At 57.6% G+C, this 22013-nt stretch overlaps 1 protein-coding gene across 1 annotated transcript in view; it reads left to right on the top strand.

Annotated features, from left to right (window-relative positions):
- Nucleotides 1–15089, top strand: part of LOC119107359 (ribonuclease 3-like) — a 28345-nt gene extending 13256 nt beyond the window's left edge. The window contains 12 exon segments of the mRNA XM_037230785.1: nucleotides 225–393; nucleotides 1316–1523; nucleotides 2135–2268; nucleotides 2559–2671; nucleotides 3124–3301; nucleotides 4072–4258; nucleotides 4601–4732; nucleotides 5178–5387; nucleotides 10931–11092; nucleotides 12291–12451; nucleotides 13033–13178; nucleotides 13859–15089. Coding sequence (XP_037086680.1) covers nucleotides 225–393; nucleotides 1316–1523; nucleotides 2135–2268; nucleotides 2559–2671; nucleotides 3124–3301; nucleotides 4072–4258; nucleotides 4601–4732; nucleotides 5178–5387; nucleotides 10931–11092; nucleotides 12291–12451; nucleotides 13033–13178; nucleotides 13859–14001 — 1943 coding nt within the window. The 3' untranslated portion in view covers nucleotides 14002–15089.
- The last annotated feature ends 6924 nt before the right edge of the window (nucleotides 15090–22013 follow it).

Here is a 22013-nt window from a genome sequence, read left to right as displayed (position 1 = left end):
GAGGAAGCCGCATGAAACGGCGAGGAGCAAGGGAACAAGCTGCAACCTAGTCAGATGTCAGGATACACTAGCCGACTCAGGTGAGAGGCGTGAGCTGACCTCTAACTGGACATCAGGCCCCGGGGGGGTCGGGGGGTCAGGTTCTGACTCGAGCAGTGGCCAGGGGACAGTGCGCGGGGCCGCGGCCGCCCTCCCGACTGACGTCTCCCGGCGCTCCGCGGCAGGGATGCTGGTGACGCACCCGGGCCGCAAGCCGAGCTGCATCCGGCTGGACCAGCTGGACCGCGAGGTGCTGCCCGGCGGCGAGCAGCCGGCCGAGGGCGAGCTGCACCACCCGGAGATCGTGCACTTCGGCATCCGGCCCCCGCAGCTCAGCTACGCCGGCAACCCAGAGTCAGTCCCGCAGTCGCCGACTCGGCAAACCAGAGTCAGTCGCGCGGTCCCCGACTCGGCCAGTCAGCTCAGCCAGTCAGCTGGTCTGCAGTCCCCGACTCGGCCAGTCAGTCGGCCTGCAGTCCTGACTCGGCCAGTCAGTCGGTCTGCAGTCCTCGACTCGGCCAGTCAGTCGGTCTGCAGTCCCCGACTCGGCCAGCCAGTCGGTCTGCAGTCCCCGACTCGGCCAGTCAGCTGGCCTGCAGTCCTCGACTTGGCCAGTCAGTCGGTCTGCAGTCCTCGACTCGGCCAGTCAGTCGGTCTGCAGTCCCCGACTCGGCCAGTCAGCTGGCCTGCAGTCCTCGACTCGGCCAGTCAGTCGGTCCGCAGTCCCGACTCGGTCAGTCAGTCGGTCCGGAGTCCCCGACTCAGCCAGTCAGCTGGTCCGCAGTCCCCGACTCGGCCAGTCGGCAGGCGGCAGTCGTGGCGACTGGCCGGACGGGACACGTTCCGCGGGCGCAGCTGTATCGCGTCACGGCGCTGCGGCAGAGCGGCTGTTGTATATCGCGTCACAGCGCTGCGGCAGAGCGGCTGCTGCGGTGCTCGGCCTTGGGACGACTGGTCGGTGGTGATGAGGTGAAGCGTGCCCCACGGATACGTCAACCAATGGTGCGCCGCGCCAGCCAAGCCTTGCTTGTATACTAATGGCGTGCCCTGCTGTTGTCCAGTGAAATGGTCGCATCTAGGCAGCGCATGGGACGCAGCATCTATCCGTGAAGTGGAGACGTGCGTGCGTGCGTGCGTGCTTGTGTGTGTGTGCCAGCCGGGATGAATGGACCATTCTCTGTTCTGTTCAGTCTCACTGCTCGTCTCGGAACGAGTCCGCTCCGCTGTTGAGCCCTCCCCTCTTCTCCCCCATCCTGACGCCCCCCGCCCTCGCCAGGTATCAGAAAGCGTGGCGCGAGTACGTCAAGTACCGCCACCTGCTGGCCAACCTGCCCAAGCCGTCGATGGAGGACAAGCGCAAGCTGATGGCCAAGGAGTCGCAGCTGCAGAACTTGCGGCTGCAGGCGAAGCTGAAGCGGGACGTCACCGTGTCCGTGTCGAGCCGGGGATTCCGCAAGACCGGCCTCATGGCGGACGTGGTGCAGGTGGGCACAGTAGTGGCACGTGGTGGGACTCTCGGCGGAAGCTGGTGAGAGCGGTGGGTGGAACTAACAGAGTGCTGGGCGGCCGGTCTGACGGCTGGTCGCGGCTTTGTTGCACTAGTCCTGCTGCCAGGGTGAAGACCGAGGTCTCCTCGCCCCCGGAATTGTATGTGTCCGTTCCTGTAGACGGATGGGATCAAAAGCATACTAGAGCTAGTAATCGGCTTGGGGTTAACCGTTCTTCGCAGTTTATCTTGAACCTTCATAACTAAGTTGAATGTGGGTGACTCGGTAGGATAGTGTCGTAAACGCCTGCTCGCGTTTGTGTTTGTGTGTGTTTGTGTGTTTTTTTAATGTCGCAAGGTAGGTGCTGCACTTCTCTCATCTGTGTTTGATTCTCTCTGAGTGTAGTGTAATATCGTATGCCACAAGATTGCGTCACCTAGACATAGCAGCGCAAAATATAACGGTGTGAACTGGGCTGTGAACTGGGCTGGGCTTGTGCTCTCGGCTGGTGCGGCGGGTGCTGTTCGTTCCTGCTGTGGTATGTCGCCCGCGGCTGCACCAGTCGCTGGACGCGTCACGTGCCGCGCTCCCCCCCCCCCCTGTTTCAGCACGCGCTGTTCCTTCCGGTGCTGGTGTGCCACCTGCGATTCCACAAGTCGCTGGACGTGCTGGAGGAGACCATCGACTACCGGTTCAAGAACCGCTGGCTGCTCCAGCTGGCGCTGACCCACCCCAGCTACAGGTGACCTGACCGACCTGGGGGTCAAATGGAAGTCCGTCGTACCAGCTCGTCAGACGCATAGAGGCACGCTCTGTTCAGCGAATCGGTGTCCAGGAAACTGACGGTCTGAGAGAGAATAGGCAGATTCAAAGACAATGTGCCTTTGCAGGTTAGGATTGTTTCATATCTTTCAAATGAGCCATGATGAGCGTTTTGGTTGCTTTCGCCGGCCGCCGGCCGCGCATGTGCCGTGACGGCTGCCGGCAAGCCCTGTGTGTTCTCTGACGAGCCGTGTCTGACGGGCCGTGCAGGGAGAACCACGGTACTAACCCGGACCACTCGCGCAACTCGCTCTCCAACTGCGGCATCCGGCAGCCCGAATACGGAGACCGCTGCATCAACTACACCGCCTCGCGCAAACGCGGTAAACGCCGGTGGCGGGTGTGGGGCTGGGGGGAGGGGGGGGGGGAGCTTAAGGGCGCGGGGTAGCTGGGAGTAGTTTGTGTAGATAGGCGCGCAGCACTGCTGTGAGACGGTGTGTGCGGACAGAGAGGTTGACGTGGTTTCGGTTGAGGAATTGCAGCCAAAGTGACCGTAAAAGGAGTGAAATGTTGCTTGCCAGCCTCCGAGTGCCGCAAAAAATTACATTGGCAGAACGTTTAGTCTCGTCACCATAATTGTGCCGCACGGGGTGTGGTTTGGAATCGCATCGACGAGTGACCGCTCTCAGGTCATGGGAGTGATTGGGTCAGTGGCAGAGTGGTTTGGAATCACAGCGACGAGGGACCGCTCTCAAGTCATGGGAATGGCTGGGTCAGTGGCCGAAGTTGTGTCTCATCAGCGAGCTCCTGCCAACTAATGTGTGGTGCCCGCCAGGTCTGAACATCCTCATCAACATCATGTCGCAGTTCGGCAAGAAGGAGGCTACCGAGAGTCGCATCACCCACAACGAGCGGCTCGAGTTCCTCGGCGACGCCGTCGTCGAGTTCCTCACCTCCATCCACCTCTTCTTTATGTTTCCGAACCTAGAGGAGGGCGGTCTGGCCACCTACAGGTGTGTGCCGGGGGCGGAGGGTGTGCTCGCTCATGCGTAGGCAGGCGCACGCATCCGCTGGTCGGGCCCAACCCTTCGCCCGCTTCACTAATCGGTTCGCGAAGGGTTCACCTGCCACTGTTGGCTAACTTTGTATTAACCTTGCGCTCAGAATACGTCCGGTCCCAAGCTTATGCGCCTTCGTCGGACACGCCTGAGCTGATGGCGGCTCCGCTGTCCCAGGCTGTGTGCTGGCTACTCCCCAGGTGCCACTGTATCCGGACCATCCGGTCTTGGCAATCGCTTGCGAGTCTCACCGGACCTCTTCACGCCACCAGCCTGTGGACCTGTGCCCCGTCGGCCAGACGCCTCATGTACTAGTGCTCTGTTGGTCATACCTTTGCGGTCTGTTTCCACTGCCTGGGCCTCTTGTGTACCCTGTTGACTGGACGGTCTGTACAGTGGATCCCTAACCAGCGTTGTATGTATTGGACGCGTTTTGAATTCGCGTTATAGCCACGTGACATTGCGCAGACCTATGCCGACTGTGGCAGCGTCGGACAGCATGGCTGAGGACGTACACGTGATTTCAGGCCCATCAACTGTGAGCATGAAGCCGTGGTTCTTGTTCGGCTATCCGTACGTCCCGCGGGCTCCGCTCGGATTTCCTACAGATTCCACAGCCGACAAACGTCCCGTATGAGTGCCTCGCCACACAGACGCCACTGAGCCGTTGCCGGCCGTCGCGGCGCGTTCCTGACCGCCACCCCGTCCCCTCTGCCCGGCCGCAGGGCAGCCATCGTGCAGAACCAGCACCTGGCCGTGCTGGCGCGCCACCTGCGGCTGCACGAGTACCTGCTGTACGCGCACGGCTCCGACCTTTGCCACGACCTCGAGCTCCGGCACGCCATGGCCAACTGTTTCGAGGCGCTGATGGGCGCACTCTTCCTCGACGCCGGCATAGAGGTGGCCGACAAGGTATGGGCCCTGGCGGCGCGTCAGTGACGCCGCCCGCGTGAGCTGCGTGTGCGGAAGTGTGGTGGTTCCGCGCGCTCTCGGCGCTCTGCCTCCGAGCGCCGCGTGTCGCGCGCATTCTCTGACGGTGGAGCGGCTCCTCCGGGAGCGCTGTCTCGCCTGCAGTCGGCGCATCGCGATCCGATTTGTTTGCCGAGCCCCGCTTGGGGGAGTGCCACGCTCTGTCCTGCCTCGAGCCTGACGTGGACGAGCTCGCCCGCCCGCCCCGGGTGAGCGAGTCCCCCGCCGCCAGCCTGGCCGTCGCGGCCGTGGGGCGGTGCCGCTGACACGTCCCCCTCCCCGCAGGTCTTCTCCCGCACGCTGTACGTGGACGACGACCGGCTGCTGGCCATATGGCAGCACTACCCGCCGCACCCGCTGCAGGAGCAGGAGCCGCGCGGAGACCGCAAGTGGATCGACAAGTTCCCACGGCTTCAGGTGCGGGGCGCGCCGGCAGCGGTGCCACCGCCGGAGGGGGCGGCACGGCAGGGGCTTGGGTCGGCGGCGCTCATAAGTCTCGGGGGGGAGGGGTCGTCTGGGTGGCCGATGCCTGGTCCCGCGCTCAGTTCAACGTGATGCGTCACCATGGGCGGAGACTTTCGGCTGGAGTACCGTGATTGGTATGGGCACGTCGATGGAGCTGACCCACTACGCATGTGGTGCACATGTGTTATGCTCCGGTTCGGAGGTCTGTTGATCCCTCTGAATGCTGAAAGCGGGTGGCCGCTGTAACGATACGTCAACGGGACATTGAAGGCTGGGAACAGGCCTGAAGACTCCAGGTGCCTACACTCGCCTTGGCTACGATTCTGCCGTCTCTGCGTCGAAATCGCGAATGAACACTGCCTACTGTGAGATGTCTGATTGTGTCCGCTTGCTTCAGCAAATGCGCGAGTTCGAGAAGCTGGTGGGTGTCGAGTTCATGCACATCCGCCTGCTGGCGCGCTCCTTCACCGACCGCAGCATCGGCTTCAACAACCTCACGCTGGGCTCCAACCAGCGGCTGGAGTTTCTCGGCGACACCGTGCTCCAGCTTATCGCTTCGGAGTACCTGTACCGCCACTTCCCCGAGCACCACGAGGGGCACCTGTCGGTGAGTGCAGGTGCTGCTGTCGGTACCCGTACCGCCGCTTCTCCGAGCACCACAAGGTGCACCTGTAGGTGAAATGAGGCCCCGGTCGGTACCCGTGCCACCACTTCTCCGAGCACCACAAGCTGCACCTGTGGGTGAGTACAGGAGCTGCGGTCAGCACTCGTGTGATCGGTTCCCTGACAATCATAACTTGGCCGGCATGGTGGATGCAGATGAAAATTGTCTGGTGCATGTACAGCGAAGGCACATGCCACGACCAAGTGGCCAAGAGTCAAGTCCACCGCATTGTGGATCGATGCAACTTATCGAATTTCGCATGGCACGTCGCCCAGCGCTCGATCAACAGCGTAGTGAATGATGCTATCGATCGGCGAATTACCCGCTCCAGCAACAGAGCTGGGGTCGTCAAAAGAGCCCGCAAACATGATTTGTCAGCGTCCAGCTCAGTGCAACTACACGCCATGACCGAGGACGGCCGCGTTCTGTCTGTTCAGGTGCATTCTGGGCATGGTTGAAACCGGCCGCCCCCATTCGCGCAACGGTGCCATGAAGCAGGCGTCCTCGTCAGTGCATCTTCAAAAGGGTGTTTACGGCGGCCATGGCGGCTATGCTCTTGCATGCATGCACGGCGTATCGACATAACAGGCTGATGATGTTGTGCCGTGGTGATCGCGAGGCTCGTTGCTGACGGCCTCGGCTCACTATGGCGGAGGACGCTGGCCGGGCGGGGCACGCGGTCGCTGCTTCGACGCCTCCTTCCGCGGATTCTGTCTCCAGACTTCTGGCCTCAGACTCTGGTCGGACTTCCGTCTGTCCACCACATCGAGATCACTTGTGCCGTCACCATGGTGCAGCCGGCCTGGAAGACAGCTGGCTCGCCTGCCCTCCAGCCGGAGGGCGGAGACGGCGCCGGGGAGGCAGCCCAGCGGCTGGGCCTGGCCTCAGGGGCGGCGCGAGCCTTCGTCCGCCTGCTGCAGGCCGCCGGCATGTCTGGGGGACCCGGCTGGACGTCGTGGGTGTACGCCGCACTCCTGTACGGCCTGCTGGCACGGGTCTCCTGGGTGATGCTCAGAAGCAACATCGGTATGGGGTTGCAGGCCATGAGCGAGGGAGAATCGATCATTGTCGCTTCCAGCAAGACAGGCTTTTTCGGTCTTGGATATGTCCTTGTATGGCTTACTTTCACCGTGGTCTTCGCTTGGGGACGGCGGCGTTACCAGCACGCAATGTGCCACATCGTGGCCAGTCTCGATGAAGTGACCAAGTTACCACGGCCTGGCGAGAACATCAGCAAGCCCGGACAGACCGCCGTCTGGCTGTGGATCGTGAATGTTGTTTTGGCCGCCCTCATAATGGTCACCTTATTTGCCGGCGGTGGAGGCTTCACTTGTTGCCAAAAACCGTGTTCAGAATGCGTGGAGATTGTCGCACTCGCTGCGCAGGGCGGCGTTGTCTCGTTCTTTTTCTTGTTGGTTCCGTCGAAGTTCATGTTTGCCGCGGACCTGGTGGCGACCGGGTTTAAGGCCGTTAATGCCGAGCTCAGGGTTCTGGTCGCCATGGGTCACCGGCCGGGCCGTGCTGACCTGCGGCAGATCGGACACCTACAGAGGCGTCTCTCGCAGAGCTTCTCTCGCCTCACCCGTGCCATGACGGCAGAGCTCGTTGTGAGCATGGCGGAGGCCACGGCTGTTGAGATCACGTTGATGATCTCTGTAGTTTCTTTTCTGATGAGCGAAGCAACGGTTGTCCACGCCGTCCTTCAAATCCTGTACCAGTTCCTCGCGGCCGTCACGCTAGCCGGGCCGTGCGAAGCCAGCCAGCGCGTGCTGGACCTGGTCGGCGAGAGTCGGGACCTGCTGCTGGAGATCGAGTGGGAGCGGTCCGAACTGGGCAGCGAGGCGGCCCTGGTCCAGAAGTCGGTACAGCGCGATCTGGACACCCTGGGCGACGTGGTACTGTTTCGTCTGCAGCGCTCCACCCTGCTCGCCATCGCGTCCACCATCCTCACCTACATCATCGTGCTGGTGCAGTTCCATTCATCGGAGACTGCTGGCTCTGGAGGCGCTATTTCAAAGGGATCGGAGTAAAATGACACAGTGGCTTAGTAGCAGGGTGCTGAATGGTCAGTGGGTGACCTCATTTGATTCTGGACGAGCATCTAACTACCACATTAGCGGCTCGTAGGACTGAGGCCTGTTGTCTGGCGACATTTAAGTATTGTTTAACAGGTCAGTCACCCACAGATCATGCGTGCGTGCGCCCTTGAAGTCATAAGCGTATTTCGCTCGCGCACACGCGAGTGGTCGACACGCGCTTATTGCGGTTATGCGACTTGTTGGAGTCACCCTTGTCACAGTCACTCTCGGGCCCAGTTGTCAAATGTTTTCGTCGTGCGGCACCAAAATAGGACGACCTTGCGATTGAAAAGGTTTTGAGCCTTTTACTTCTAGACGTCGTGGAAGATCAGCCTGGGATGCTACAGCAGCGGTAATAATTTACATCGATGCGTATTGCCATGCATGAAGCAAATTAGTGTGCATCGTGCTTCAGCTCAGCCCGAGCATCCCTGATCTTGTGCACGGTACATGTTGTCTGCAACTGTATCGCGGTATCATTCATTTCTGAACGTCGGTTGCCAGCTTTTAACATTTCAATGTTGCGCTAACTGTTATATACTAGCAAGCAAGTGCTGGAGCGTTGCGTTTCACCGTTCGCATTAAACGTCCTGGTTTTTATGCACTTACATTCTGTCACCTTTGGCTGCGCAGACTGTGTTCTTTGCGGATAAGTCAGATTTTTCTGCAGTGTTCCTATTCATGCTCTCCTATTTTAAGGTGCAATATAGCTGTATTTTGTCCCTGTATTTGTGGCGCAGAACGTCCAGCGCACGGCCTGCGTCCCCCCCCCCCCCGGCGAGCAGAGTTGAGCCGCACCTGACGTGTTCGGCCCGCGTTCCACCGAGGCGAGCAGAGTTGAGCCGCACCTGACGTGTTCGGCCTGCGTTCCACCGAGGCGAGCAGAGTTGAGCCGCACCTGACGTGTTCGGCCTGCGTTCCACCTAGGCGAGCAGAGTTGAGCCGCACCTGACGTGTTCGGCCCGCGTTCCACCGAGGCGAGCAGAGTTGAGCCGCAGCTGACGTGTTCAGCCTGCGTTCCACCGAGGCGAGCAGAGTTGAGCCGCACCTGACGTGTTCGGCCTGCGTTCCACCGAGGCGAGCAGAGTTGAGCCGCGCCTGACGTGTTCGGCCTGCGTTTCACCGAGGCGAGCAGAGTCGAGCCGCACCTGACGTGTTCGGCCTGCGTTTCACCGAGGCGAGCAGAGTTGAGCCGCACCTGACGTATTCGGCCTGTGTTCCACCTAGGCGAGCAGAGTTGAGCCGCACCTGACGTGTTCGGCCTGCGTTTCACCGAGGCGAGCAGAGTTGAGCCGCACCTGACGTGTTCGGCCTGCGTTTCACCGAGGCGAGCAGATTTGAGCTGCACCTGACGTGTTCGGCCTGCGTTTCACCGAGGCGAGCAGAGTTGAGCCGCACCTAACGTGTTCGGCCTGCGTTCCACCGAGGCGAGCAGAGTTGAGCCGCGCCTGACGTGTTCGGCCTGCGTTTCACCGAGGCGAGCAGAGTTGAGCCGCACCTGACGTGTTCGGCCTGCGTTTCACCGAGGCGAGCAGAGTTGAGCCGCACCTGTTCGGTCATCGGTTTCCCGACAGAGGAGCCGGAATTTCGTCACGTCATGGGATTTGGCAACTGCCACCGATTCTAAACGTGATCCTCCTCAAACCAGCCTCTTGAGCCAGGAACACAGTAAAGCTGTGTGATTTGCTAGCTGCTAAACTCAAGCGATGATGTAAAAGCTCAGCTTAGACAAGCTTAGATAAGATGAATTATAGCCGAGCCCCATCAAGTCACTGTCTACAGTCGAGCCCCATCAAATCTCCGCCTAAACCTGGCCACTGCAATCTTGGGGGGCAAAATGAATGTTGCAGTCGAGAAGCCAAAAAAAAACAAATTATCCCCCAGACCCAAAATCGCCCCCAACTCCACGTTGTGGCTTAGGCGGGCCATTCATACCAGCAGTGCCGGGCCCGTGTAGCTACGGTCCAAACAAAGCCCGCCAGCGACTGGCATGAAGGCGGACGGATGCCGCCTTCGACGTTACGTCTGTGTGCTCATTGGCTGCGGGCGTGCTGGGAAGGCGTTCACCACGGCGACAGTTCAGGGGTGCGATGCCATGTGGGTATCGCAGGTCATTAGCTTACTGACGCGGCCGCAAAACGAGCGGCAAGTGCAGACCATGTATGCGCCATTTACCCCTGCCGGACAAAGGACTTCCACCCTAGCCATCATGACCTGGAACCTGGCAACGCCGTTCGAACAAAAAAGGAACCGGGCGAGGCCCGTTTGAATCAGACAGCCAACAAATGGGTGAAAGCGATTAAGCCACAGTCGGGCCGTGGGCATCGAGCAGTCGCAGAGCAAGACACGAAGAAGTAACCCTCTGTAGGATATGGATTGGTCACATACACGCGACGCATGGCTACTTGTGGCGCGGCCGAGATCGGGCTGGTTGTCCTCGTTGCGACGAGCCGCTCGCCGTCCCCCACGTTATTTAACCACGTCCACAGCTCGCCGAAGAGCTGGTACGTCATTGCGGACGGGATACTATGGGTCTTGCACTATCCTGCTAATGTTACCGACGATTCTCCCTTGCTTACCACGGGTCAGTTATTGTCTTAATTAGCGGACGGATGATCTTCAGTCTTCAGGATTTTCAGCACAGGTCCGACATCGACTTTTCAACGGACGGGATTTTCAACCAGTTGCGCCCGACAGTAGTCAGTTGACACTCTTATGGGACAGTTGACACTCTTCTTGCGCCGGTAAGTGTCAACTCTTATGGACGCAAAATGGTCACAGCTGTCGACGTTGCCTAAGATCGCAATCGCCATGGAGCTGCCATGACGAGCGACGGCGGCCGCACAGCAGATCGCATGTGTTCTTGCTCGCGCATGCGCAGCTGTTGGGGTAGTTCGCCATCAGCAGCAAGTACGTGGACATTTGGATATTCATACCTAATTCATGTTAACTTATGTCAGCGCTGTTGCGAGGCACATGACAGTAAGTAAATAATAATGATACTTTATTATACTTTTAAGCGTTGTGTATTAGCACTTGAAGTGGATTTTGTTTCGGTGGGAAATTTTTGGACTGTTTGGTCATTTTCAATGGCGACATATTTGCTTTGGTTGGTGTGAGAAAGACCAGCGTTCAAAATGGCGCATTCAATTCAACGTATATCTTTTCTTTTTTCACAAACGCCGAGGAAACCGCGGGCCAAATAATCAGCAACATAATTGTAATTTCTGTTTGACCTTTTTCAAAAGTTATGACGCATTGTGCATTGTGGACCATGGGACCTGCTGCGTGACGGTCCGTATGCAGGTGTGCGTAATAACCTGGGCTCCGGCGGCGCCGGGAGCCGCTCCGGTGATTATGACAGCTCGTGTGACCTCGTGACCTGTGACCCGTGATCTCGCCCTGCAGCTGCTGCGCTCCTCTTTGGTCAACAACCGAACACAGGCGGTGGTGTGCACGGACCTGGGCATGACGGAGTTCGCCGCGTACAGCCACCTCAAAACCGAGATCAAGATGAAGGACAAGGCCGATCTGTTGGAGGCCTTCATCGGCGCGCTCTATGTGGATAAAGTCAGTGGCTGGCAAGGCATCAAGCGTGAATGCACGTCTTTGGCAATCGCCCAGCGATGATGTGTTTCTTTGACTGGCCTCTCAGACGTTGTTGACGCGACTACTGGCGAGTGGTCAGGGCTGGTGTGCCCGTGCGGCGCTGAGTGGCCAACTTGATGTGGCAGGGTGGACTGGCTGAACTCATTCCTGTAGCATCAGCATGGGCATCGGTAGCATCGGCGGCAAACGATGTTGCCACGTTTTTAATTCCAACTTTTATTGCGCAAAACTGTGTTTCGTGGCCACCAGTAGCTGTGGTCGTCGTCGTCATGGAGGCTTTACGACGCACTCAGCTGCTTGGGCTTTATGGCGTCGCCTGCCTCTCACCCTGGCAGGAGGGGCGGGCACTGCGGGGAATCGAACCTCGCACCCCAGGTTTCCCAGACACACAGTGATTAACGCAGGCTCGTCAACCACTACACTATCGCCGCCCCACCAGTAAGTGCGGGCTGTGTTGCTCTCTGTAGCTGCGTTTATGGTAATAAGCCTCCGAACTATTGCTCAATGAGATCAGGCCAAGCTTTGAAAATGGGGCCTATCGTTCTTGAGTTTTTCGGTGATATGTCTGACCAAAATTGTTCAAGTTGCGCAACCTGGTTTACTGGTTTGTCCTGTCTGCCACAGCTCTTCTGTCACCGTTGCTCTTGCCATACAAATCAAAATGTGATTTTTCATAACTGTATTGTGATTGGTAGTACAAGTACACTGTATTGCACTTGGTACATAACTGTATTGCACTCGGCAGTACGCTACAAGTTTCAGACCCGCATAACCCGTGATGTCTGACCCACAATCCAGCTAAAAAGCGGCGGGCTCTTGCGGGTCAGATGTTGATAGGTTGGCGGGTTGAAAAATTGTACCTATCGGTCTAGCCCTTTTTATGAGATCACTACCCGCGCTAAGCAGTGCTTTTTGCTTAAATAACGATGTCCTAAAGCGACTCGAACTCACCCTGCTGCGGGTGAGTCACACGTAAGGCACACACTGTAACCGACTGAGCTATTGGGGCAGACCTGCCCCCCCCCCCCCCTCCCTCCCTTCACCGCCGGCTTGACGCGCACGGAGCCCGAAGTGAGCGGCGGTCGTGGTCTGCCCCGGGTCGGTGGCCGGTGCTGACATGACCTGCCGTGACCTGGTATGGCCCGCCGCCGTCCGCCAGGGCCTCGAGTTCTGCCGAAAGTTCTGCGAGGTCTGCTTCTTCCCGCGCCTGCAGCTGTTCATCCTAAACCAGGACTGGAACGACCCCAAGTCGAAGCTACAGCAGTGCTGCCTCACGCTGCGAAACATGGACGGCTCGGAGCCGGACATCCCCGTGTACAAGTGAGTCGCCGCCGGCGCTCACCGACCGGCTCCCGTTCCGCTGACCCTGGGCCGTGACCTGACAATGCGCCGTGTGCACGTGTTTGCGTGTGGGCGTGTTTCGACTCTGTAGGGTGCGCGGGATCGGTAAACGCCCATTGGCCGAAAGCGTAATCTCGCCGAAAGCAAGAGCTGTCAGGTTAGTGCATTGTTTCCATGTAGCAGTCCCTTATCCACTAGTTACCTTGAATAACCGCGCGGTTTACGGAAGGGCCGTGCGTAACGAAAGTGAGGTAGGCTTGCTGGCTATGTTGGAACGCGTGCATACCTTATACTAGGTAAAGGTTCGGGGTTTGCCAATATAACCAATGCTTGCCTGAAAACGTCGTCTGAACACTGGCCCTGGTATTTTACAAATCGATTACTGTTAGAATAAGGACACCCAGCAAATGGTTCGCACCGTTTGTGTTGTCGAGGAACCGCCGTGCCTTTCTGCGGGTGTCGTCCCTGAACGTGGCTGGGTGTTGGACGCCTGTGCTGCAGCGCTCTACTGACCCGCCTGTGGCGCCCCGCCCTGACGCGTGCCGCTGCGTCGCCTGCAGGGTGATCGAGTGCATGGGCCCGACCAACACGCGCGTCTACTCGGTGGCCGTGTACTTCCAAGGCAAGCGGCTGGCCAAGGCGTCCGGCCACAGCATCCAGATGGCCGAGATGAACGCTGCTACCATGGCGCTGGCCAACTGCAAACGTAAGCTGACAGGGCCGGGCGGGGGACGGGGGGAGGGGACGGGCAGGGCCCCCGTTCTCGCGTCTGCGCGGCGCCCGCTGCCGCGAAGTGTTCGGGGTTCTGGCTGCGGTTGCGCGGCGTCAGCGGGTTTGGCAGACGGCGCACCTTTTTTGCGCGTCGGCCCGGCGCGTCAGCCTGCCCGCCCGGCCTGCGCGTGTGGCTTGTAAACAGACATCCGTCGCTTGGCAACAGCCCGGTGTGGCGACTTTGTCGCGGTCGTTACGACGTGTCACGCTGGGAAATGGCATGAGCGGCTGCAGCGTTAGGTGTGTGCATGTGGCGCGCACACCGCCTCAGGCGGCACCAGCCGAGTGTGTGCCCCGTGGGCGCGCCTAAGCCCGCCGCCGGATTCCCGTCGCGAGCGATGGCCAGTGTGGTGTCAGCCGATGTGGTGCGCCTCGCGCTCAGTCCACCGGCGCGTATCTGTGCGTCTCCTCCGTACACCGCGCAGTAAAGGTGCCGCTGTCGCGCGCTGCCAGAGATCCGCCGCAACTGACGCGCCGACGGCAGCCGTCCCACGTCAGCCGGGGATGCGCTGGAGCGGACTAGCTCGGATCTTCGGCCGCCCTCGACCCCCACCTCCCTGCTGATGCCTCTCGTGGCCGCGTACCACTGACGCCAGCCGCCCGCCCGCTCTGCAGACCTGTTCCCGCAGCTGGACCACCAGAACCGTGTCATCGCCAAGAGCATTCGTATCCAGACTAAGCGGCTGGAGGAGCAGCTGGCTGACGGCTGCGGCGCCGCTGCCGCCAGCTCCAGCTCCAGCTCCGTGCCGCGCGAGTAGGGCTCGCGCCTTGCCCTTGGCGCCCGGACGGTTGTGGCACCGGCGGCGGTGTCCGGCCAGCTCTCGGGGTGTGGTCTGTGTGGGACCGGTCTGGTCCGGGTCTGGTCCGAGTCTGGTCCGCGCAGGACTGCGTGTGGCTCCTTCTGGTCGTAGGCCAGGTCTGAGCCTCCTCAAACGGGCATGGACCAAACCGTGCGGTCATGTGATCCACTGGTGCCCTTCGGCCGCACCGGGGCGGCCCGGTCGTGATCGGACCTCGTGTGTATAGGGGGAAGGGGGCGACCGGCCGCTAACAGAGGGCTCACACACACAGCACCGCTGCAGCGCCTGGGGCCGTGCCGCAGGGCCTGCTGTTCTGCGACTGTGCCGCAGGGCTTGCTGTCCTGCGACCGTGCCGCAGCACCTGCTATTCTGCGACTGTGCCGCAGAGCTTTCTGTCCTGCGACCGTGCCACAGGGCCTGCTGTCCTGCGACTGTGCCGCAGGGCCTGCTGTCCTGCGACCGTGCCGCAGGGCCTGCTGTCCTGCGACTGTGCCACAGGGCCTGCTGTCCTGCGACCGTGCCGCAGGGCCTGCTGTCCTGCGACCGTGCCGCAGGGCCTGCTGTCCTTGCGACCGTGCCGCAGGGCCTACTGTCCTGCGACCGTGCCACAGGGCCTGCTGTCCTGCGACCGTGCCACAGGGCCTGCTGTCCTGCGACCGTGCCACAGGGCCTGCTGTCCTGCGACCGTGCCAGAGGGCCGCGCTGTTGTTCAGTCCTGGGCACGTGCCGTGCCCGCTGTGGAGGCTCTGAAGTGAATGACAGCCGCGATCAGCGCCTTCGACAGTGACGCCCGCCTCGGTTCGCGAATGTCAGCTGTGGCGGCCGACCGCGAGGGGCTCAGCCCCGGCAACACGTATTTGCCGGTCGCTCCGAATGAGTCTGTCAAGTGCATAGGGCATTTTGTATCATCGTTGACGTCAGCATGTCTGCTCCCGCCATTTTGTATCACCAGTGTACAGGATGGGCCTTGCGCAAGGCTTGTGTTCCATCATATCGCTTGTAGTTACACGAATCGACGTGAGGCGAGAATGGAGCCTTGGACCATATCGCGTGTCATTGTGAAAGCCGAAGCCTGCTCTGCACGTTTGAGTGCGACGCAGCCGATGACGGAATCTGGAAAATTTTGTAACAAAACGGAAACAGACCAGCGCGCCGAATACGGCGGCGCCCAACGACACCGAACGCATGTGATGCATCAGTGGCCGTCAGTGTCGCCTGAACAGTTGCAGTCATCAGCCTGCCGGGTCGCCGAGTATGTTACGAGTGTTCAGGTTCATGCAGAAAAACGTCAATACGAATGCCAGAATAGGCTGGTGAAGCCACGTGAATAGAGACAGTGCGGCCGCCTCAAATCCGACCTTAGCAATTGGTACGGAGAGCATTGGCGAAATCACGTGCGATGCTACTTCGTTTTGATGGGCTTGGTTGCGGACTTTGCGGAATTGCCGCGGGTAGAACTCCGAAGTTATGCGTTTCGTCGCTGATATCGAGGGTGAGCAGCCTGTTTGTCGTGGCATTGACTGGGACTGGTCGCCTGGTCACAGCATGAAATGTCTTCACGAGCCATGAAAGCTTCGTGGAGATGGTCTGGGATGCCTGCCGACGTCCGATTTTGAGCAGGGTAGGTTGTGGGTCGCTCACCATTAGTTGACGGCCGATTTAAGCGTCACAAAACTCGAGAGTAGCTGGCTATTGTTTACTGGGGGCTCAATGCAGCTGTCACAGGGCCCCAAGTCTTCCGTCGTTGTCCAATGGGAGATTAACTTTACAGAGCTTCGATTGTCAGGGAGCGATCTCTGGTACTTCGAAACGTTTCTCGACGGGTCTTATTTGGAAAACGTATGATGCATATCGCACACGATCACGCCACCGAGCACCCCTCGCCAGTGTACCTGCCAGCTCGCCCGCGCCCCTGCCCCTCTCCCTCCCCGATCTGGCGTTACGTCAGCAGGCGGGGGGGGGGGGGGGGGGATGGCGACCCTGACATTGGCTGGCAACGCGTCGGTCGCCGCCTGCCAGCCGAGCGCGGCGTGATAAACACGCCTCCAGTCCGTGGCCGGCGGCGTCGCTGCTGACGGGGCGAGGACGCCGAGCGCCCGGGCCGGTCCCGCCGACGCAGGCTTGCATCGGCGGCAGCGGCAGCGGACTTGCCACGGTGAGGACGGGCCGCCCAGGCTCAGTCTGCGACGGGCGCTCGGCGGCCGATGTGGGCACTGCGCCACCTGGCGGACGTCATCAGAGGCGGCTGCGCGACGTCACCGGGGCGGAGAGGTAGCGTGGCCGGCGGCGGTGGCGCGGGGCGTGGGGACGCGCGGCTTTGAAGAGGACAGTGCGCGAGCTTGCAACGTATTGTCTGGAGGGTGCTGATTTCCGTGCTATAGAAAATTGGTCACAAAAGAGCCAACATGTTTTGATTCATAGCTTCACACACACAATGGAAGTTGTATTGGCGTTCTTGTTCTACCTTGTTTCTATTTGTGAGCATACTTCAGCATTTGCTCGTTTATTCTGAACTTAATTAAGAATTTACTCTACCTCGCATTAATTTTCATCGTACCACAAATCATATTCTAACAAAAAGGCCATAATGTTCGTTTTTCGTAGTATACAAGAGTCATTATAGAGCAGGAAAGCTACGTCTGGGCATATCGTACTTAGTCCTATTACGATGACAAGAATCTGTCCCAGTGACGTTGCCAAGACAAACTGAAGGTTGCCGCGCCGGAGACCACTCTTGGATTCGCCCGCTTAGCACGGGCCCAGATTATTCAGGTAATTGGAATCACGTTTCATGCGGGATCATTTGTTCAAACTTCGAGGTACCCTGGCCGTGGCCTTTTGGCCAAGTAACGTCAAGCCAGACCATGCTCCACATGGGTGTTCGAAGCGCCTTTAGACATGGCACGACCAGCTTTAAACTAGAAGCTGTTCGTGAACAAAAAGTTTGCTGCTCCTAGTAGGTACGTAACCCTACTTGACCTTCAGAAGGTCCAAATGACGATAAATGTTTAAGACTTCTGATATTTGAATTTGAAATTTACACTAGAAACTACGCCAAACGCCACGTTCCTGGGGGCAAAAGGTTCACCCGGTTCATTTTAGGCCAGTGACGTCTTGTGACATTCATGAAATCAAAACAAAATGCCTGCTGCCGTCTCTGTCATCAAGGAGTTTCAGAAAAGAACACAAATTACCTTACAAAGCAAGTATTCCGGTAGCCTGATTTTGACCGTTATCTGAGGTTATGCACGATTCAGGTCCATGGAATTAGTGGTGATTTTAATCTCAAGGAACTGATCGTGTAAGAGAAAGCATTGAGGAGTTGCAGGATTCAGTAGCGCAGTCAAAAAGGGGAGGGCAAGGGGTACGTGCCCCCTCCCCCCCTTAGGCTCCAAGGGACCGGATGCGCCCCTCGACACCGATAATTAACACGCGCTCGTGCGGGGTCTATTTGACTCCGCGAAAGGTTTTCCGGAATAGTTTCCTAGCGGGGCAGCGCAGCCGCTCAAAAATTTGCATAAGTATATACAATTGAATAGCGGATGGTATGCTGTCAAAAATCTAGATTTACCTTTTAAGGTCACTGACCTACGGCAGGTCAAAGCCAAACCATGGATTCAGCGAGGTCATTTTCTGCGGAATCGTTCAATCTGATGCAACAACGGAGTGCGAGACGAAGCCATACATCTCTAAGATGCTTTCTTAGGCTACACAATAATTGAATGAACAGATTTCATTGACCTAAGGTAAATTATGAAGGTTAGACCAAAGTCAAAACCAACCTGTTTTGTTACTCTAGGGCTTGATGTATAGAGTGGTTTGTGGTGGTCATTTCGAATTTATTGATAACGGGAACACATTGTACTTCTTCCACAGACTTTTTTCAGGTCAGAATATGCCCCTTACCTAAAGCGACTTAGGTTAATTGTTTGTTTAAGGGGCATGCTGTCTGGCGTAATTCGTTTCGCTTATTCAAATGCAAAACTCAAGCAGTCTGGTGTGATTTTGGTCACCACGACCTTCGAAAGGTCAAATGAGGTCACTGACATTAAATGAACGTGTGACCTTTTTGCTTACAACAGGTGTCTAGGTTCTGTGGGCGCCTTGGACACCAACCTGGAGTTAGACCTTGTTTGACCTGAATTCACCCGAAGGTGATAATCTAGGAACCTAAAACCTTCACCCAAGTGAGTTCATGTACAGTCCAACACATCCTGCGAATTTGGTGTTTCTAGCTCTCTTAGTTTCTGAGATCTCAGGGAGGGGTCAAATTGAGCCCCATCCGAGCGAAGGATATACAACTGGCCACCGGGGCGTGTGTTAAGGGCCCGATTTGAGGGTCCGAAAGGCTTGAAAGACCGACCGAAGGTCGTAATCTTGGGCCCGAGTGAAGGGGGGAGGGGGGGGGGGCACAGGAGCCCGACACTGCAATGCCAGCTAGAAGGTCCTGCGCGCTGATCAAGCTCTCTCGAGACCAAAGATCAACGGCCCGATTGTTGGGGACCGCAGCCTCTTGCACCGATTGGGGACCCCTGAGACAGAGCATTCCTCTGTTTCGGCCAGAGATAACCAACACCGAACAGTCGGCTCCATGTCGGTCTGACCTCTTGGGGTCCATTTCCCAAGCAGGAACACGGCCGGGCCCGCAATCTGCATTGGTCGGGGCCCCCTGCAACAATGCGGAGCTTTTATATCGGTCAGGGTCTAGTGCCTAACATGGTGTCCTGTGTCAACAAGTGGCCTCGAGTCAGTCAACGAAACGTTCGCTCAACACGGACTGGGTCGGGACCCAGAATGGCAGAGGACCTCTCACGTTGGTCGGGGCTCTCACACAATGAAAGGAAACATGAGAGCTTATGCTTATTGCTCACATTGTGGTAATGGAAGGATCCTATACCAGTCAGGGCCCCCAGCTCCAAATAGTGGGCCTTTCAACCCAGTTATAGCATGGACCTGTTACGCCGAACTGGAGTTTATGTACCAATTATTGGACCACCTGCGGCGATCAGGGATGTTGCTGCGTCACTGAGGGTTCCTGCGTCGATCTGGGGCCAACTGTGCGGGTCAGGAGGCCTTCCACGTCAGGGAGAGGGACCAATGTGATGTGATGTACGCCTCTAAGTGCGTCTGGATCGACCAGGAATCTCGCCCCGTGTTGCCAGAATGACAGCCGGAAGACATCCTGCGGTGGAACGGAATGGCCCTCCAGCTCTTGACCGGGAACAATATGTGCCCCCCGGTGTTCTACTCAAGCGGACCCTTGCCCGGGAAAATGACGGGTCTCGTTAGTGTTGAATAAAGTGGATCGAATTGAGTCAAGCAGCGAACAAGGTCATCCCAGGTTCGCCAGAGAACGTTAATTATCTTTCAAAATTAATAAGTGAAACAAATTAAATAAAAAAATCCGAGCTCGCACGCCTGAGTTTTCGGGGCAAGCGATGGTCTGGGTCCCAGTTTCCGTGAAACCGAACGGCGTTGGCCACGGTCAGTAACACCAGGCGGTTGGTGCCGTGGCGGCGAGAGCACGGCAAAGGGATATGGTCTTCTTTGCCCCATTTCCGAATAATCTTAGGAATAATGCTTCCGAATGTCTTGAAATATTAATTCGTACCGTTCAAAAATTAGGCTGGGCGTCTTTTGTTTTGTCCTCTGGAGAGATGAGCAGCTACGGCAACACGAACAAGAGAGATTCTCCCTTCACTCCCCCAGTTCAAACACCAGATTCCAGCACCACTTCGCAGTGCCGTAAAGGCCAATTCGTTCAATTCACCAGTCTAAAAATCCCGCGGGTGAAATTATACCCCCGGCCGCCTTCTGAATGCACAGATTGATGCTCTAAAGTGTTCAGAGATACTTCTTCCAAATGCGTCATCATTTTCGTCCATCCATTGACCACAATTTGGCGTTAGGCACCGCGCCGACCCTGCGCAGCCTATGTAGACTGCAACGTCTGGCATCAAGTTTTTTGGCGAGATTTGCGAGCAAGCATGCTCAAAACGACATCGCATGATTGGTATCACGAATCAACGCTGACCGAATGTTTAGCACTTCGATACAAACATGGCTTGGCCACGTTAATGCAAATTGTTAACCCATTTCGGTCTACGTTCACGGGTTCTGCAATATCTCTGTACAGCCCAGATATGATTCTGACATAACTTCTGAACTTTATCGACTGAGACAGAATCCACTGAACCATTGTAAAGTGAAGAGTACCGGTGATTTATTTCGAACAGTCCTTTAAAGAATGAAACAAATATCAAAGAAAGACATGCCCTTATTAACAAATGGAGCACATTCAGCTGTTTTCCAGGGAGGGGGCTCTTACTAATCAGGGGGCCCTTTGTCAACCCTGTACCCCTCCTTTGCCAAGACTGGCTGCGTGCCTGGTAAGACTTCGCCTAGCACTCCGTTTCCGCATGAAATTGAACGGTTATCTAGGAGCTACCTTCACGGGCAGCCATGGCCTGACTCTGACCTGCTCCTGGCCGGCGACCATACGAGGTCTTTCCAATTTGTTACACCAAAAGATCGACTATTCAAATGTTGCATCTATTTAAAAACCGGCGCGGGTTTGCGGCACCGTTTTGAAGTTATTCTGAAAAACAAATGTCGGGAGTTGAATTAGAGAATAAAATATTGATCACTACTCAAGCGCGTCTTAAACGATGTTGGCTAATAGCGATGTACTCGTATCTCTTCTGAAATGCGTGGTCAATGCTGTGTCTAAATTTAGCAAGCTTTTTTCACGGTCTGATACCGTCTTAGCTTACACACCAATGATTGGAGCGTAGCCTAGATCCTGCTGGCACCGTTGCAGACAGTAAGAACGCTTCAAACCAGTTTTCCCTGTTGTAGTTCACAATGCGAGACCCCAGCCTCAGCCTCCATCGGGTGGCAACGTCGACAGGCACCCTCCGCCTCGGCGACCGCCGCGCGGCCGTCAGGTTTCTGTGTGCACCCGAACAGAAAGGAGTGTCGTTAGGAGGGCATATGGAGCGTAACGCAGAGCGCCGGGGCCCGGCTGCCGGCCCCAGTGTTGGCCAGTCCACGTCTGCCGGTCGGTCTGAGATCTGAGGGGTTTCACTGGGACGGCCGTGTCGCACGTTTCCCACAGCAAAAGTACAGAGGCCGGCCGGGCCAGACGTCAGCGGACCGTTCGGCACACGAAGGTGTTTCGACTGTGCTTTACGGGGCTCATGTCGACAATGCTGGGTGGTACAGAGCTATAGCCCGAGTAGGCACTCGCACGTGCGTTTCATTATGCGTTTCACAGGCGGATTTTTGACCTCCTATGGGTGCCAATGCTCATCGGTGATAACCCTCCAGATCCTGCCGTTTGTCGGGCCTGAAGCATGTCCACACGGGCGAGAGAAGACAAACAGCGTACTGAGCCCATCTCCCAGCTACTTGATAGCGGTTCGAGGAGCCCTGCCGATTCCCCTGCGTAGTGCATTGTGTCTGGCGGCCAGCCAGAGGGCTTCTCTACGTCATCCAGCCCGTTTGCTCCCCATAACAAGTCTGTCAACATTTGGCAAGTACAACCGCCAGAACATTCTGCCACGCTCAATACCATGCTGGCCCTGAGGCTTTCCATGATTAATGCGCAATGTACCGCCAGGCTCCCCGGAATGCTGCTTCTTCTTAACATGCCAGGTAGTACACCTGGCGAACCTTTAATCGGCCGTTCTCGGTGCGCGCGACCAGAACTGCTTATTCCCGGACAGCTCACTAATGGAAGCGTGGATATCCGACAAGACATTGATACACGACCAACCTTTAGAGTACCGCGCAGGTAGTACGTCGTCTGCGCGTCGCTGTCGACCGGGTCGGCTTCTGAGTGGCTCCGTGGCCCGTTACTACGTCACGATGACGTCATCACTGGCTGAAGCCTGCTCGGTCGGCGCTCGCCACGTTCAGCAGGTGGCGCGTCAGTTGCGCTGCACGACGCGTGGGAGGTGGAGCGTGCC

Source organism: Pollicipes pollicipes, unplaced genomic scaffold (genome assembly GCF_011947565.3).
Source record: "Pollicipes pollicipes isolate AB1234 unplaced genomic scaffold, Ppol_2.1 Scaffold_6686;HRSCAF=7923_pilon_pilon_pilon, whole genome shotgun sequence".
NCBI lineage: Eukaryota > Metazoa > Arthropoda > Thecostraca > Pollicipedomorpha > Pollicipedidae > Pollicipes > Pollicipes pollicipes.
This window is presented reverse-complemented; position numbering and strand designations above follow the sequence as displayed.